Here is an 18,751-nt window from a genome sequence, read left to right as displayed (position 1 = left end):
TTATGTCACTATACTACTACCTACTGTTGTTACGTCGCTATACTACTAACTACTAATACTACTACTACTACTACTACTAACTACTGTTGTTATGTCACTATACTACTAACTACTGTTGCTGTGTCACTATACTACTACTAACTACTGTTGCTGTGTCACTATACTACTACTAACTACTGCTGTTATGTCACTATACTACTACTAACTACTGTTGTTATGTCACTATACTACTACTAACTACTGTTGCTGTGTCACTATACTACTACTAACTACTATTACTACTAACTACTACTAACTACTGTTGTTGTTTCACTATACTACTAACTACTGTTGTTGTTTCACTATACTACTAACTACTGTTGTGTCACTATACTACTAATTACTGTTGTTATGTCACTATACTACTAACTACTGTTGTGTCACTATACTACTAACTACTGTTGTGTCACTATACTACTAACTACTTTTGTTGTGTCACTATACTACTAACTACTGGGGACTACTGTTGTCCTCATTATTGCCCAGTGTTATAGGCTACTCACCAATCAGAACGAACGCCTCCATCTTGTCCTTAAACGGCTGGAGGTGCTCGTCTGTAGAGCTGGAACACACCTTCTGAACACCTTTCTCACACACTGGAAAAACAGGAAAACATATATTGTTAGACTTCTCTCATACACTTTTTCCAAATCAACACACAGAGACAGACGGACAGACAGAGCTTCAGTCAGCTCCACCTGTACCAGAGGGGAAGGTTATCGTTATGGTTTCTCTTTTTGATAACAACTGTTTAGATGCAGCGATGAACATACAGCTGGCGGCAGCCGATATCTCTCTCTCTCTCTCTGTGGCTCCTAGACCTGTCCCTGTTCTGTTTGTTCCCTCTGGCTCACTGTTCGTCCAATCAGGGCATCACAGGAGAGCCAGAGGAGCCAGTCTCCAGGCCCAGTCATAATACAGCCTGCTGGGAGTCACAGTAACACACCCCCTCCCTCCTGTCCCCCACGCCACGCTCCATCATCACCACCCAGATAAAATGACAAAGAATACTGTTTTCATTGAGGATTTGTGTAAACTGTGGAGGCGGGTGTCTTCATTGTGGCGAGTCTTTCTTTGCTTTGTTTGTTTTTCTCTCTTTTGTGCTGGAGAGGAGTTTGTTCTTGTCAGACTTGAAGAGGGTAATTCCGTCTCAGGTAAACAGAGAACACATGCCTACTTGACATTAAAAGTGTACTGTAACTGTAGTGAAGCAACTGTTTGACACAGCAAAAACCAACGTAGCCTCTTCACACAGCCAACGTGGCAACGTGAGACTAAATCAAACCCACTTTTTGAGTTGTGTTTTTGGGTGATTTGTTTCAGGTTACAAGTATTCTGTGATAGGGCAGTCCCTCTTAGAGCTCTTGACCTGTGTGACCAATCAGTGCTGCCACAAAGATGTGATTTCCTTCCTGACAATGGAACAGCTTCTATTCTACAACCTAGGGATTTGACATGCTCGTTAAAGGTTGTTATCACACTTAATGGAAACTCCTTCGGGAAAATATAACAACTACATTCAAAATGTATTTTGCATGGGCACACACCCACGCACACACACACACACGCACAGACACACACACGCAAAGTGAGTCATTCGTTTGCTACAGCGGTTCATATTTCCCAGCATAATGGTCTGGGATAAACGCCACCACCAAAACCACTGTCCAACAACAATACAAGATGGTGGAGAAGAGAGTCACACACACACACACACACACACACACACACACACTCACACACACACACACACACACACACACACACACACACACACACACACACACACACACAAACACACACACACACACACACACACAAACCAAAGCAAAACAAAAGCACGGTTCAATCCAGGCATGAGGGAGGTTGAAACAGCAGGACAAAAGGATCCTGAGATAGATGGAGAGATGTCACGGTGGTTGAGCGCCTCAGTGATAAGACCTAGTCATGTTGAGAGGTAGAGAAAGGAATCTGTGACACACATCTGGGGGCCACAGGGGAGGCCGGGCGATACGGAGAAGCAGGGTAGAGTAGCGTATCTCTGCAGAGCCCCAAACAGAAGATAAGGGGTGTGTGTAGGGTGTTCCGTGTGTGTGTGCGTGTGTGTGTGTGTGCTTGTAAGTGTGTGTGTGTGTGTGTGTGTGTGTGTGTGTAGGGCAGTGTGATTGGGTTGATAAGGAGTACCCCCCTCAGATTACATACGGACAGAGCAGCGATGTGAAGCTGTTCAGCTGGCAACATACAGTACAATCACACAAAGACATGCAGGAGCAGGAGGAGGAGGATGAGGAGGAGGAGGAGCAAGAGGAGGTGGAGGATCAGGAGGAGGAAGAGGAGCAGGATGAGGAGCAGGAGAATTAGGAGGATGCGGAGCAGGATGAGAATTAGGAGGCTGAGGAGCAGAAGGAGCAGGAGGAGGAGGATCAGGAGGAGGATGAGGAGCCGGGGAGGAGGAGGAGGCACAACACAGAGACAGATCTGATGGGCAGGATAAGAGCTGTATCTGAAAGGCGCCAGGACAGTATCACAGAGACTCCAAGAGTGACTCCAAGAAGTCTCCACACGACACACATGCAGACTTGCACGTGTGTTCACACACGCATGCACATGAACAGTAACCGGAGAAATGTCCAAGCACACACACAATGGCAGAGAGAGTGAGCCATACATTGTCCTCAGGGCGACCATAGTTGGGGCTGGTTGGCTGGCATATGGGCACACTTAAAGACGTTCCAGGATGACTGAGGTGGAATAAAAGAGTGGAGAAGGAGAGGAACGCTTTTGTTCTGAAGCTGAGTGGACTGTGGAGGAGAGGAACGCTTTTGTTCTGAAGCTGAGTGGACTGTGGAGGAGAGGAACGCTTTTGTTCTGAAGCTGAGTGGACTGTGGAGGAGAGGAACGCTTTTGTTCTGAAGCTGAGTGGACTGTGGAGGAGAGGAACGCTTTTGTTCTGAAGCTGAGTGGACTGTGGAGGAGAGGAACGCTTTTGTTCTGAAGCTGAGTGGACTGTGGAGGAGAGGACCTCTTTTGTTCTGAAGCTGAGTGGACTGTGGAGGAGAGGAACGCTTTTGTTCTGAAGCTGAGTGGACTGTGGAGGAGAGGACCTCTTTTGTTCTGAAGCTGAGTGGACTGTGGAGGAGAGGACCTCTTTTGTTCTGAAGCTGAGTGGACTGTGGAGGAGAGGAACGCTTTTGTTCTGAAGCTGAGTGGACTGTGGAGGAGAGGACCTCTTTTGTTCTGAAGCTGAGTGGACTGTGGAGGAGAGGAACGCTTTTGTTCTGAAGCTGAGTGGACTGTGGAGGAGAGGAACGCTTTTGTTCTGAAGCTGAGTGGACTGTGGAGGAGAGGACCTCTTTTGTTCTGAAGCTGAGTGGACTGTGGAGGAGAGGAACGCTTTTGTTCTGAAGCTGAGTGGACTGTGGAGGAGAGGACCTCTTTTGTTCTGAAGCTGAGTGGACTGTGGAGGAGAGGACCTCTTTTGTTCTGAAGCTGAGTGGACTGTGGAGGAGAGGAACGCTTTTGTTCTGAAGCTGAGTGGACTGTGGAGGAGAGGACCTCTTTTGTTCTGAAGCTGAGTGGACTGTGGAGGAGAGGACCTCTTTTGTTCTGAAGCTGAGTGGACTGTGGAGGAGAGGAACGCTTTTGTTCTGAAGCTGAGTGGACTGTGGAGGAGAGGGACTCTTTTGTTCTGAAGCTGAGTGGACTGTGGAGGAGAGGCCCTCTTTTGTTCTGAAGCTGAGTGGACTGTGGAGGAGAGGGACTCTTTTGTTCTGAAGCTGAGTGGACTGTGAGTTGGTCAAACATGGTGCTTCAGCATTAAAATAGTTATTTTTTTAAATGGCTGCTGTGGCCTGTAATGGCTGACGGGAAACCATCCTATTGCTGTCTGAATGAGGCCTGGTGAGAACAGAACACTGCCAGACTGACTGGGTCTGAGGTTGCGGCCTGGTGAGAACAGAACACTGCCAGACTGACTGGGTCTGAGGTTGCGGCCTGGTGAGAACAGAACACTGCCAGACTGACTGGGTCTGAGGTTGAGGCCTGGTGAGAACAGAATACTGCCAGACTGACTGGGTCTGAGGTTGCGGCCTGGTGAGAACAGAACACTGCCAGACTGACTGGGTCTGAGGTTGCGGCCTGGTGAGAACAGAACACTGCCAGACTGACTGGGTCTGAGGTTGCGACTGTGAGGAATCTGAAGCAGCACTAACTACAGAGATAGAGTTACAGAGGCTGAAGGAGGCTCTCAAACACTAACACATAACACACTAACCTCAGAGTAACACCGTTACATTCACAGAAATACAAAAAACATGCTGTCACACTTTTCAGTTATTCAAGTGGGTATTGTGATGCCTAAAAGACCTCTCACCATTGGTGGTGGACGAGGGGAGTTTCTCTCTTACAATAGTGAGTTACATTTCTGGAAAAGGGCATGATCATCCAATCAATAATGACTCATGTATTATGATTCCACCACCTGTCAGGTCCCGTCTCAGCTGTCTCAGCTCCTTGGTGATGTCTTCAAACTTGACCTGGGCTGACAGGAACACATCCTGAGGCTCGGGGAGAGGGAAGACACTTCTCTCTGTCCCAGCGTTCTGGAGGGAAACAACAACAACATCAGAGTGACAACATCAACAACAATATCCAGTGATAACAACAACATCACCAACAACAACAGCAATAACAATGTTGATCAACATTCTAGAATGGAAGCAAAAAAGCTAAACCAGAATGACCAGAAATCTACCAAACCAGCATAGATCAACCAAACCACCAGAAATCAACCAAACCACCATAGACCAACCAAACCAGCATAGATCAACCAAACCAGCATAGATCAACCAAACCACCATAGATCAACCAAACCAGCATAGATCAACCAAACCACCATAGATCAACCAAACCACCATAGACCAACCAAACCACCAGAAATCAACCAAACCAGCATAGATCAACCAAACCACCATAGACCAACCAAACCACCATAGACCAACCAAACCACCATAGATCAACCAAACCACCATAGACCAACCAAACCACCATAGATCAACCAAACCACCATAGATCAACCAAACCACCATAGACCAACCAAACCACCATAGACCAACCAAACCACCATAGATCAACCAAACCACCATAGACCAACCACCATAGACAAATAAAGTGACATTACCTCATCCAGATTGCGGAGATAGTATGATACCACGTAGTCGACCAGACTGATTCGATTGTCCTGAAACGAGCAAAGACACGACACATCCAAACGACATCAAGCAGAATGTTAAAAAACACAATGCACATAAACAAAAGAAAGATCACTGCAAACAAACTCCACATGTGTCTGTCTTCTGCCTCAGGAAGCCTAGTGGTTAGAGCAGGAAGCCTAGTGGTTAGAGCAGGTAGCCTAGTGGTTAGAGCAGGTAGCCTAGTGGTTAGAGCAGGTAGCCTAGTGGTTAGAGTAGGTAGCCTAGTGGTTAGAGCAGGTAGCCTAGTGGTTAGAGCAGGTAGCCTAGTGGTTAGAGCAGGTAGCCTAGTGGTTAGAGCAGGTAGCCTAGTGGTTAGAGCAGGTAGCCTAGTGGTTAGAGCAGGTAGCCTAGTGGTTAGAGTAGGTAGCCTAGTGGTTAGAGCAGGTAGCCTAGTGGTTAGAGCAGGTAGCCTAGTGGTTAGAGCAGGTAGCCTAGTGGTTAGAGTAGGTAGCCTAGTGGTTAGAGCAGGTAGCCTAGTGGTTAGAGCAGGTAGCCTAGTGGTTAGAGTAGATAGCCTAGTGGTTAGAGCAGGTAGTCTAGTGGTTAGAGCAGGTAGCCTAGTGGTTAGAGCAGGTAGCCTAGTGGTTAGAGCAGGTAGCCTAGTGGTTAGAGCAGGTAGCCTAGTGGTTAGAGTAGGTAGCCTAGTGGTTAGAGCAGGTAGCCTAGTGGTTAGAGTAGATAGCCTAGTGGTTAGAGCAGGTAGTCTAGTGGTTAGAGCAGGTAGCCTAGTGGTTAGAGCAGGTAGCCTAGTGGTTAGAGCAGGTCGTCTAGTGGTTAGGGCAGGTAGCATAGTGGTTAGAGCAGGTAGCCTAGTGGTTAGAGCAGGTAGTCTAGTGGTTAGAGCAGGTAGCCTAGTGGTTAGAGCAGGTAGCCTAGTGGTTAAAGCAGGTAGCCTAGTGGTTAGAGCAGGTAGCATAGTGGTTAGGTGGCCTAGTGGTTAGAGCAGGTAGCCTAGTGGTTAGAGTAGGTAGCCTAGTGGTTAGAGTAGGAAGCCTAGTGGTTAGAGCAGGTAGCCTAGTGGTTAGGTAGCTTAGTGGTTAGAGCATGTAGCCTAGTGGTTAGGTAGCCTAGTGGCTAGAGCAGGTAGCCTAGTGGTTAGAGTAGGTAGCCTAGTGGTTAGAGTAGAAAGCCTAGTGGTTAGAACAGGTAGCCTAGTGGTTAAGTAGCCTAGTGGTTAGAGCAGGTAGCCTAGTGGTTAGAGCAGGTAGCCTAGTGGTTAGAGTAGGTAGCCTAGTGGTTAGAGCAGATAGCCTAGTGGTTAGAGCAGGTAGTCTAGTGGTTAGAGCAGGTAGCCTAGTGGTTAGAGCAGGTAGCCTAGTGGTTAGAGTAGATAGCCTAGTGGTTAGAGCAGGTAGTCTAGTGGTTAGAGCAGGTAGCCTAGTGGTTAGAGCAGGTAGCCTAGTGGTTAGAGTAGATAGCCTAGTGGTTAGAGCAGGTAGTCTAGTGGTTAGAGCAGGTAGCCTAGTGGTTAGAGCAGGTAGCCTAGTGGTTAGAGCGAGCAGGTAGCCTAGTGGTTAGAGCAGGTAGCCTAGTGGTTAGAGCAGGTAGCCTAGTGGTTAGAGCAGGTAGCCTAGTGGTTAGAGTAGGTAGCCTAGTGGTTAGAGCAGGTAGCCTAGTGGTTAGAGCAGGTAGCCTAGTGGTTAGAGCAGGTAGCCTAGTGGTTAGAGTAGGTAGCCTAGTGGTTAGAGCAGGTAGCCTAGTGGTTAGAGCAGGTAGCCTAGTGGTTAGAGTAGATAGCCTAGTGGTTAGAGCAGGTAGTCTAGTGGTTAGAGCAGGTAGCCTAGTGGTTAGAGCAGGTAGCCTAGTGGTTAGAGCAGGTAGCCTAGTGGTTAGAGCAGGTAGCCTAGTGGTTAGAGTAGGTAGCCTAGTGGTTAGAGCAGGTAGCCTAGTGGTTAGAGCAGGTAGCCTAGTGGTTAGAGTAGATAGCCTAGTGGTTAGAGCAGGTAGTCTAGTGGTTAGAGCAGGTAGCCTAGTGGTTAGAGCAGGTAGCCTAGTGGTTAGAGCAGGTCGTCTAGTGGTTAGGGCAGGTAGCATAGTGGTTAGAGCAGGTAGCCTAGTGGTTAGAGCAGGTAGTCTAGTGGTTAGAGCAGGTAGCCTAGTGGTTAGAGCAGGTAGCCTAGTGGTTAAAGCAGGTAGCCTAGTGGTTAGAGCAGGTAGCATAGTGGTTAGGTGGCCTAGTGGTTAGAGCAGGTAGCCTAGTGGTTAGAGTAGGTAGCCTAGTGGTTAGAGTAGGAAGCCTAGTGGTTAGAGCAGGTAGCCTAGTGGTTAGGTAGCTTAGTGGTTAGAGCATGTAGCCTAGTGGTTAGGTAGCCTAGTGGCTAGAGCAGGTAGCCTAGTGGTTAGAGCAGGTAGCCTAGTGGTTAGAGTAGGTAGCCTAGTGGTTAGAGCAGGCAGCCTAGTGGTTAGGCAGCCTAGTGGTTAGAGCAGGTAGCCTAGTGGTTAGAACAGATAGCCTAGTGGTTAGAGTAGGTAGCCTAGTGGTTAGGGCAGGTAGCCTAGTGGTTAGAGCAGGAAGCCTAGTGGTTAGAGCAGGAAGCCTAGTGGTTAGAGCAGGAAGCCTCGTGGTTAGAGTAGATAGCCTAGTGGTTAGAGTAGGTAGCCTAGTGGTTAGAGTATGTAGCCTAGTGGTTAGAGCAGGTAGCCTAGTGGTTAGAACAGGTAGTGTGGTGGTTAGAGCAGGTAGCCTAGTGGTTAGAGCAGGTAGCCTAGTGGTTAGAGCAGGTAGCCTATTGGTTAGTGGTGGTTAGAGCAGGTAGCCTAGTGGTTAGAGCAGGTAGCCTGGTGGTTAGAGCAGGTAGCCTAGTGGTTAGAGCAGGTAGCCTAGTGGTTAGAGCAGGTAGCCTAGTGGTTAGAGCAGGTAGCCTAGTGGTTAGAGACAGGTAGCCTAGTGGTTAGAGACAGGTAGCCTAGTGGTTAGGGCAGGTAGCCTAGTGGTTAGAGCAGGTAACCTAGTGGTTAGAGCAGGACGCCTAGTGGTTAGAGTAGATAGCCTAGTGGTTAGAGCAGGTAGCCTAGTGGTTAGAGACAGGTAGCCTAGTGGTTAGAGCAGGTAGCCTACTGGTTAGAGCAGGTAGCCTACTGGTTAGAGCGGGTAGCGTAGTGGTAAGAGCATTGGTCCAGTAACCGAAAGGTTGCTAGATCAAATCCCTGAGCTGACAAAGTGGGTCAACTGAACAAGACAGTTAACCTACTGTTCCTAGGCCGTCATTGTAAATAAGAATTTGTTCTTAACTGACTTACCTAGTTAAATAAAGGTAAAATTAAAAATGATGCTATTGGATGGTACTGGAGAGGAACAGCATTTAGCTGTGAATGTGTACAAGACGAACTAATAATTAAACCTTGGTATGTGTGTATACTGGGTTACAATGTACACTAATCTGATTGTACACTATTCTGTGATTATGATTGTCAGTCCAACACTTTAGCCATTACAACAAGGGGTTTGAACCTTTTTACATGAGGTTGTTAGGAATGATACTAAAGTCACTACAATACTGTAGAGTTGAGACTTCATTACCCTGCTCTTGACGTCTTTCAGTTTGGGCAGGATCTCCAGCCCGAAGCCGTCAGCCTGTCCTCTGGTCCTGTTGCCCCCGTTCATGTGGTTCCCCAGAGCTAGAACCAGACCCATTACTTCCCTCACACTGGAGGTCTCCAACAGATCCTACATTCAGAGATACCAACCTCCTGTTAACTTAGAGACTTTTGACTGCACTTCAGAACACTACAGATTCTTTTGAACAATGTGGTGTACAGGACACACGCTTCCTGTGGTTACTCTGTTACCGAGCCACCGAAATAGACCATGGAAATGAGGCCTGACACATAGGCTTGAATGTGTGTTTAAATGAGCACAGCAAGCTCCTCAATTCATCTGGTAGGGAATCGGGAATCTCTTAATATTCCTTATTATCTTGGAACTACCTTGCAGACGCGAGAGACGATGTCAACCTTCCGCTGTACGGAGGCGATGGCGTCTATGAAGACAGACTGGAAGATGATACATGAAGCTCTGCCTGGGAAGTCTGGTATCTGAGATAACTCATAGAGGAACCTAGAGACAACACAGGGAGACAGGAAGAAGACATGATGGAAGTTACATTAGAGTTTAGGGCTGGCAGAATTACTGTATAACCGACGGTTACGGATGAAGACCGTCTTGAAAATAAAATATCCATCATAACCGTTTAAGCTAAGCTTCCCATAAAGTAAATTGAATTACATTTGCCAAAATTATAGAGCTTAAATACCCTATACAGAAATACAATCATTCAAAATTATAGAGCTTAAATACCCTATACAGAAATACAATCATTCAAAATTGGCTACTACACCGGATCATTAGCTGTTTATTGTGTTAAATCAGTTAGTCTGAAGGATCGGCAATTTGGACCGCGAACGGCAAATAGATGGTTGTTGAGTTGTGACTGTCACTGAAAGATAGAGAAGCCCAGCCAGGCATATCACAATATTTTAAAATACAATCGCAGGAAAACATAGTTTGGAAAGCAAATGGCTCCTGCTGGAAAGAGATGACAATGAAAAGACTTCAATCTGTATTTAACTTATCAAAATTCTCAACTTTTGAATGAGCCTGTCTTATTGGCACCAGCAGAGAGCATATATATCCCTGGTGAGTGGACATCTTGACTGTCTTTATCATTGTTGGCTCAGTGGCCCTTGAAGATTTGTTTTTGGATAATAATATTCTCCTCCAGGTTAGATGGACGTCAATTTGTATTTGTGTCTCCCCTTCACATATGTATTTATTTTATTTGACCTTCATTTAACTAGGAAAGTGGGATTTGAACTTGCAACCTTCCAGTTACTAGTCCAACGCTCTAACCACTAGGCCACCCTGCCGCCACATATGCTAATTACATGAATCCGACAACATCCTTTCTATTGATCTGTGGTTCAGTGTCAGCAGAGTAGGCTACCCTGTCATTTTTTTGGGTCAAATAATTGTAAAAATGATTCCGCTAATGTCTCCAGCCATATCAACTACAGTAGAATTGCATGAAATGTGTTTAGAAAAAGAGCACATGTTTCCCCATGCAAAGAAAGGAGAAGAAACATATGTGATAAAGCTTAGACCTACTCTACGTCACTACGTGCTGCATTGAACAGTAAATTAGATATTTTATTCGACGAATTTATGACTATCCAATCTGTTCATCACATTAGGAATAGTAAGCTACACTATATATACACAAAAGTATGTGGACACCCCTTCAAATTAGTGGATTCGGCTATTTCAGCCACACCCGTTGCTGACAGGTGAATAAAATCGAGCACACAAGAACTGTTCGTCTGGAGCTTCATGAAAAGGGTTTCCATGGCCGAGCAGCTGCACACGAGCCTAAGATCACCATGCGCAATGCCAAGCGTCGACTGGAGTGGTGTAAAGCTCGCTGCCATTGGATTCTGGAGCAGTGGAAACGCGTTCTCTTGAGTGAGGAATCACGATTCACCATCTGGCAGTGTGATGGATGAATCTGGGTTTGGCGTATGCCAGGAGAACGCTACCTGCCGGAATGCAATGTGCCAACTGTAAAGTTTGGTGGAGGAAGAATAATGGTCTAGGGCTGTTTTTCATAGTTCGGGCCAGGCCCCTTAGTTCCAGTGAAGGGAAATCGCTACAGCATACAATAACATTCTAGACAATTCTGTGCTTCCAACTTTGTGGCAACATTTTAGGAATGCCCTTTACTGTTTCAGCATGGCAATGCTCCTGTGCACAAAGCGATGTCCATGCAGAAATGGTTTGTCGAGATCGGTGTGGAAGAACTTGACTGGCCTGCACAGAGCCCTGACCTCAACCCCATCGAACGCCTATGGGATGAATTGGAACATCGACTGCGAGCCAGGCCTAATCGCCTAACATCAGTGCCCGACCTCACAAATGCTCTTGTGGCTGAAGCAAGTCCAATGTTCCAACATCTAGTGGAAAGCCTTCACTGATAAGTGGAGGCTGTTATAGCAGCAAAGAAGGGGACCAACTCCATATTAATACCCATAATTTTTGAATGAGATGTTCGACGATTAGGTGTCCACATACTTTTGATCATGTGGTATATCTTACATACAGTAAGTCTGCAAATGCAAGGATGCATAGAATGCTTTATTATAAAGGGGATTTTTTGGGGTGAACCGTTGTGGAGTCTATGCTGCCTGGTACTGTGTGGCAATTATTTTCATGGTAAAATAAACATTTTCATTCATATGATGCCAACTGATGTGGCTCATGAAATTAAATGTATATTTTGGAATGTCAGTTGAGTTTAACCAACAAATCACAGCACATATTGATTGGTACACTTCCTACTTTTACTTCCTACTTTACCGTTTTGTTACAATGCATACAGTTACAATCAAATCAAATGTTATTTGTCACATGCTTCTTAAACAACAGCTGTAGACTAACAGTGAAATGCTTCTTAAACAACAGCTGTAGACTAACAGTGAAATGCGTCATAAACAACAGGTGTAGACTAACAGTGAAATGCTTACTTACAGGCCCTTCCCATCAATGCAGAGGAATAAATACACAATGGGAAATGAGAACTTGTCTATTATATACACGGGGTACCAGTACCGAGTCGATGTGCAGGGGTACGAGGTAATTGAGTTAGATCCAGTATGTACATATAGGTAGGGATAAAGCTACTAGCCAACAGGATAGATAATAAACAGTAGCAGCAGGATATGGGATGAGTCAAAAGAATTAGTGCAAATAGGGTCAATGCATATAGTTAAATAGTTAACCAATTGTTACCCAGACTAACTATGTCTTATGGCTTGGGGGAAGAAGCTGTTCAGGGTCCTGTTGGTTCCAGACTTGGTGCATTGGTACCACTTGCTGTGCGGTAGCAGAGAAAACAGTCTATGACTTGGGTGGCTGGAGTCTTTGACAATTTTTAGGACCTTCCTCTGACACCACCTGGTATAGAGGTCCTGGGTGGCAGGACGCTTTTGCCCCAGCTATGCCGTACGCACTACCCTCTGCAGCGCCTTGTAGTCGGATGCCAAGCAGTTGCCATACCAAGCGGTGATGCAGCCAGTCAAGATACTCTCAATGGTGCAGCTGTATAACGTTTTGTGGATCTGAAGGTCCATGCCAAATCTTTAAGCCTCCTGAGTGGGAAGAGGCATTGATGAAGATGGTGCCTTGAGGTGGAGATGGTGCCTTGAGGTGGAGATGGTGCCTTGATGTGGAGATGGTGCCTTGACGTGGAGATGGTGCCTTGACGTGGAGATGGTGCCTTGATGTGGAGATGGTGCCTTGAGGTGGAGATGGTGCCTTGAGGTGGAGTCTTGAGGTGGAGTCTTGAGGTGGAGATGGTGCCTTGAGGTGGAGATGGTGCCTTGACGTGGAGATGGTGCCTTGACGTGGAGATGGTGCCTTGAGGTGGAGATGGTGCCTTGACGTGGAGATGGTGTCTTGATGTGGAGATGGTGCCTTGAGGTGGAGATGGTGCCTTGAGGTGGAGAAGGTGCCTTGAGGTGGAGATGGTGCCTTGAGGTGGAGTCTTGAGGTGGAGATGGTGCCTTGAGGTGGAGTCTTGAGGTGGAGTCTTGAGGTGGAGATGGTGCCTTGAGGTGGAGATGGTGCCTTGACGTGGAGATGGTGCCTTGACGTGGAGATGGTGCCTTGAGGTGGAGATGGTGCCTTGACGTGGAGATGGTGTCTTGATGTGGAGATGGTGCCTTGAGGTGGAGATGGTGCCTTGAGGTGGAGAAGGTGCCTTGAGGTGGAGATGGTGCCTTGAGGTGGAGTCTTGAGGTGGAGATGGTGCCTTGAGGTGGAGTCTTGAGGTGGAGTCTTGAGGTGGAGATGGTGCCTTGAGGTGGAGATGGTGCCTTGACGTGGAGATGGTGCCTTGACGTGGAGATGGTGCCTTGATGTGGAGATGGTGCCTTGACGTGGAGATGGTGCCTTGACGTGGAGATGGTGCCTTGCGGTGGAGATGGTGTCTTGAGGTGGAGATGGTGCCTTGAGGTGGAGATGGTGTCTTGAGGTGGACATGGTGTCTCGAGGTGGACATGGTGTCTTGAGGTGGAGATGGTGCCTTGAGGTGGAGATGGTGCCTTGAGGTGGAGATGGTGCCTTGAGGTGGAGATGGTGCCTTGAGATGGAGATGGTGCCTTGAGGTGGAGATGGTGCCTTGAGGTGGAGATGGTGCCTTGACGTGGAGATGGTGCCTTGACGTGGAGATGGTGCCTTGAGGTGGAGATGGTGCCTTGACGTGGAGATGGTGCCTTGACGTGGAGATGGTGCCTTGAGGTGGACATGGTGTCTTGAGGTGGACATGGTGTCTTGAGGTGGAGATGGTGCCTTGAGGTGGAGATGGTGTCTTGAGGTGGACATGGTGTCTTGAGGTGGAGATGGTGCCTTGAGGTGGAGATGGTGCCTTGACGTGGAGATGGTGCCTTGAGGTGGAGATGGTGCCTTGAGGTGGAGATGGTGCCTTGAGGTGGAGTCTTGAGGTGGAGATGGTGCCTTGACGTGGAGATGGTGCCTTGAGGTGGAGATGGTGCCTTGAGGTGGAGAAGGTGCCTTGACGTAGAGATGGTGTCTTGAGGTGGAGATGATGTCTTGACGTAGAGATGGTGTCTTGAGGTGGAGCTACTCACAAGGTTTTCCCCAGCTATCACCCTCCACAGAAAGTTAAAAAGGTGATGAGAAGGGAAAGGAGAACACTCACTGTTCAGGTTTGTCCAGCAACTTGATCAGTTCCTCCTCTGAAGTGTGGTAGTGTCTCGTTATCTGCTCCAGCTCATCGGGCTGGGCTCTCTGGTAGGGCATCAAACAACACTTAACAAACTGAAGAGAGCTCAAAAGGCAAAAAAAAAGGACAAGACAAGAAAGGAGTGGTACTCACGTTTTCATATAAGGCCTGGATGGTTTCCATGTCCACGATGGAGTTGTCCACCGTCAGCACAGCTACAGGAGTAAACAGGTTAATTGAGTCACAAGCGAAGGTAGTGCATGGATGGATACACAGTATACAGTGAATTGCATCTCTACCGGCCTGTGGGGTCACATAAGGGTATTTCTACGACTGGTGGGAGGCTGTAGGTGTAATTGTAAGATTTTTTTTCACACAAAAAAACTGAAGCCAACTCTCCTACACGATTCCCAAAGGTGTACTTTCACAGAGCTGAAATCCAACATGACTGGATCAGATTAAACATTTCAACAGAACATGGATGTTTCCCTGTTCTTAAAGTTGCTGCTGAAACTGATATATCTATGATATCCCAGTGGACAAGGTCTGTCTCCATATGATCAATGTTGGGCTGGTGAGAGGTGTGTGAGGGCCAGATGCGCGCGTGCACACACACACACACACACACACACACACACACACACACACACACACACACACACACACACACACCAAATCTAAAACTCTCCACTTCTGGGAAACTAATTGCTCCCTGCCACAGAAACCAAAGAGACCCACAGTGTAGATTCCTTCCCCTTAAGGTACTGTCTTTCCCAATTCAAATGGTAACTCAGAATATGTTCCAAATGGCACACTATTCCCTATATAGTGCACTGCCTGGCCAGGGTCAAAAGCAATGCATTTGGGAAGTATTCAGACATCTTGACTTTTTCCACATTTTGTTACGTTACAGCCTTATTCTAAAATGGATTAAATTGTTTTTTTTTCCCCTCTCATCTATCTATACACAATACCCCATAATGACATCATAATACCCCATAATGACATCACAATACCCCATAATGACATCACAATACCCCATAATGACATCATAATACCCCATAATCAAAAAGCCAAAACAGGTATTTAAAACTTCTTGCAAATGTATTGAAAATAAAAAACTGAAATATGACATTTACATTAGTATTCAGACACTTTACTCAGTACTTTGTTGAAGCACTTTTGGCTTACAGCCTCAAGTCTTCTTGGGTATGACGCTACAAGCTTGGCACACCTGAATTTGAGGAGTTTCTCCCATTTTTCTCTGCAGATTCCCTGAAGCTCTGTCTGGATGGGGAGCGTCGCTGCACAGCTATAGGTCTCTCCAGAGATGTTCGATCGGGTTCAAGTCTGGACTGGCTGGGACACTCAAGGACGTTCAGGGACTTGTCCCGAAGCCACTCTTGTATTATCTTGGCTGTGTGATTATGGTCATTGTTCTGTTGGAAGGTAAACCTTCGCCCCAGTCTGAGGTCCAGAGCGCTCTGGAGCAGGTTTTCATCAAGGATCTCTCTGTACTTTTCTCAGTTCATCTTTCCCTCGATCCTGACTAGTCTCCCAGTCCCAGTCCCTGCCACTGAAAAACGTCCCCACAGCATGATGCTGCCACCGCCATGCTTCATCGTAGGGATGGTGCCAGGTTTCCTCCAGACGTCAAGCTTGGCATTCAGGCCAAAGAGTGCAATCTTGGTTTCATCAGACCAGATAATCTTGTTTCTCATGATCTGAGTCCTTTAGGTGCCTTTTTGGCAAACTCCAAGTAGGCTGTCATGTGCCTTTTCCTGAGTAGTGGCTTCCATCTGGCCATTCTACCATAAAGTCCTGATTGGTGGAGTGCTGCAGAGATGGTTGTCCTTCTGGAAGATTCTCCCATCGCCAAAGAGGAACTCTGGAGCTCTGTCAGAGTGACCATTGGGTTCTTTATCATCTCCCTGACCAAGGCCCTTCTCCCCCGATTGCACAGTTTGGCCGGGTGGCCAGGTCTAGGAAGAGTCTTGGTGGTTCCAAACTTCTTCCATTTTAGAAAGATGGAGGCCATTGTGTTCTTGGGGACCTTCAATGCTGCAGACATTTTTGGTACCCTTCCCGAAATTCCTGTCTCGGATCTCTATGGACAATTCCTCCGACCTCATGGCTTGGATAATGCTCTGACAAGCACTGTCAACTGTGGGACCTTACATAGACAGGTGTGTGCTTTTCCAAATCCTGTCCAATCAATTGAATTCACGACAATTAAGTTACAGAAACATCTCAAGTATGATCAATGGAAACAGGATGCACCTGAGCTCAATTTCGAGTCTTATAACAAATGTCTGAATACTTATGTAAATATGGTATTTCTGTTTTTTTTTTGTTTTTTGTTTTTTTTAAACTGTTCGCTTTGTCATTATGGGGTATTGTCTGTATATTGATGTGGAAAAACATTTATTTAATTAATTTTAGACCAAAGCTGTAATGTAACAAAATGTGGACAACGTCAAGGGGTCTGAAAACGTTCAGAATGCACCGTTTATCCTGATGATCCTTGGTCTGACTAGATCAGATATGTACTGTATTACAGTACAGCTGAATGGAGATTTGGTGGTGGTTGGAGTTAGGCCCTGTCTGTCTGTCTGTCTGTCTGTCTGTCTGTCTGTCTGTCTGTCTGTCTGTCTGTCTGTCTGTCTGTCTGTCCCTGTCTGTCCCTGTCTGTCTGTCCCTGTCTGTCTGTCTGTCTGTCTGTCTGTCTGTCTGTCTGTCTGTCTGTCTGTCTGTCTGTCTGTCTGTCTGTCTGTCTGTCTGTCTGTCTGTCCCTGTCTGTCCTTGTCTGTCTGTCTGTCCCTGTCTGTCTGTCTGTCCCTGTCTGTCCCTGTCTGTCTGTCTGTCTGTCTGTCCCTGTCTGTCCCTGTCTGTCTGTCTGTCTGTCTGTCCCTGTCTGTCCCTGTCTGTCTGTCTGTCTGTCTGTCTGTCTGTCCCTGTCTGTCTGTCTGTCCCTGTCTGTCTGCCTGCCTGTCTGTCTGCCTGTCTGTCTGTCTGCCTGCCTGTCTGTCTGCCTGCCTGCCTGTCTGTCTGTCTGTCTGTCTGTCTGAAGTCAGATACAGGGTAGAGGGGTCCAGAGTCAGACTTTAAGTTGTGGTTCAGATGACTCACTTGGTTGGAACATAGACTAGTGCTTGAGTGTGGGTTTGAGTCCTACACAGACCACACATATTGAATATTCTGTATGTGTAAACTGTTACTTGTGTCATCTTAGATTAAGTCGTGGGTTCGCATCCCACATGTGCCACATAGACATTTAGCTACTATTTATGTAATAGTTTTGGATAAAGGCCTCTATTGAATCTCTAAAATTAAGCTTTTAAAAAAGAGGGTAGAGAGAGTACGCACCCTTCTTCTCAGAGATGATTTTAGGTACACAGTACATGCCAGGGTTTTCAAACCTCACCCCAGGGACACCAGACATGTCACAATGTTGCTGTAACCCTGAAAAGCTCACCTGATTCACCTAATCAAGGGCTTGATAATGCCACTCACCTTGCTGTATGTCATTCATTTCCAGGTGCAGACTAGAGATGAGTATCCCTACAGCCTGGGAACGCTTACCATCCAGCAGCTTGATGACCTGACCAGGGAGAAGAAGACAACACTGTCACCATGACAGCAGTAGAGCTCAACTGACCATCAGATTAGGTAAGAGGAAGGGAGGTGGACTAATGGAAGACTAATGAAGGGGTTGATCATTAATGGAGACCAGAGTTTCTCTCTCTTTCTCTCTCTCCACCCCCTCTCTTTCTCTCTCACTCCCTGATGGAGACCAGAGCCTCTCTCTCTTTCTCTCTCTCCACCCCCTCTCTTTCTCTCTCACTCCCTGACGGTGACCAGAGCCTCTCTCTCCTCTCTCTCAACCCCCTCTGTATTTCTCCCTTTCTCTTGTCTCCCCCTTCCTCTCTCTCTCTCTCTCTCTCTCCTCTCTCCCCCTCCTCTCTCTCCACCACCTCTCTCTTTCTATCTTTCTCTTGTCTCCCCTCCTCCACCCCTTGCTTTCTCTAGTCTCCCCTCCCCTCTCTCTCTCTCTCTCTCTCTCTCTCTCTCTCTCTCTTCTCTCTCACCTCCTCTCTCTCTCGTTCTATCTTTCTATCTATCTTTCTCTCTCTCTCTCTCTCTCTCTCTCTCTCTCTCTCTCTCCTTTCTCTCTCTCTCTCCTCTCTTTCTCTCTCTCCTCTCTCTCTCCTCTCTTTCTCTCTCTCTCCTCTCTCCACCTCCTCTCTCTCTCTCTCTCACCTCCTCTCTCTCTCTCTCTCTCCACCTCCTCTCTCTCTCTCTCTCTCTCCATCTCCTCGCTCTCCACCTCCTCTCTCTCTCTCTCTCTCTCTCTCTCGCCACCTCCTCTCTCTCTCTCTCTCCTCTCCTCTCTCACTCTCCTCCCTCTCTCTCTCTCTCTCTCTCTCTCCTCTCTCTCTCCTCTCTCTCTCACCTCCTCTCTCTCTCTCCTCTCATTCTCTCTCTCTCTCCCCATCTCCTCTCTCTCCCACCTCCTCTCTCTCTCTCTCTCTCTCCACCTCCTCTCTCTCTCTCTCTCTCTCTCTCTCTCTCTCTCTCTCTCTCCTCTCTCTCTCTCTCTCACTCTCTCCTCTCTCTCTCCTCTCTCTCCACCTCCTCTCTCTCTCTCTCTCTCTCTCTCTGTCTCTCCACCTCATCTCTCTCTCTCCTCTCTCTCCACCTCCCCTCTCTCTCTCTCTCTCTCTC

At 47.1% G+C, this 18,751-nt stretch overlaps 1 protein-coding gene across 1 annotated transcript in view; it reads right to left on the bottom strand.

Moving 5' to 3' along the window:
• Window positions 1-18,751, bottom strand: part of LOC115107453 (uncharacterized) — an 86,322-nt gene that overhangs the window by 25,085 nt on the left and 42,486 nt on the right. Inside the window, exons 7-14 of the mRNA XM_065008607.1 lie at window positions 17,540-17,627; window positions 14,180-14,241; window positions 14,003-14,091; window positions 9,219-9,348; window positions 8,812-8,958; window positions 5,219-5,278; window positions 4,520-4,640; window positions 543-635 (exon numbers count right to left, since the gene is read on the bottom strand). Of these exons, the coding sequence (XP_064864679.1) occupies window positions 543-635; window positions 4,520-4,640; window positions 5,219-5,278; window positions 8,812-8,958; window positions 9,219-9,348; window positions 14,003-14,091; window positions 14,180-14,241; window positions 17,540-17,627 (790 nt within the window). The remainder of the gene's footprint in view (window positions 1-542; window positions 636-4,519; window positions 4,641-5,218; window positions 5,279-8,811; window positions 8,959-9,218; window positions 9,349-14,002; window positions 14,092-14,179; window positions 14,242-17,539; window positions 17,628-18,751) is intronic.

The sequence above is a fragment of the Oncorhynchus nerka genome, linkage group LG24 (assembly GCF_034236695.1).
Source record: "Oncorhynchus nerka isolate Pitt River linkage group LG24, Oner_Uvic_2.0, whole genome shotgun sequence".
NCBI classification, from domain to species: Eukaryota; Metazoa; Chordata; class Actinopteri; order Salmoniformes; family Salmonidae; genus Oncorhynchus; species Oncorhynchus nerka.
Note: the sequence above shows the minus strand (reverse complement) of the source record. Positions and strands in the feature narration are given on the sequence as shown.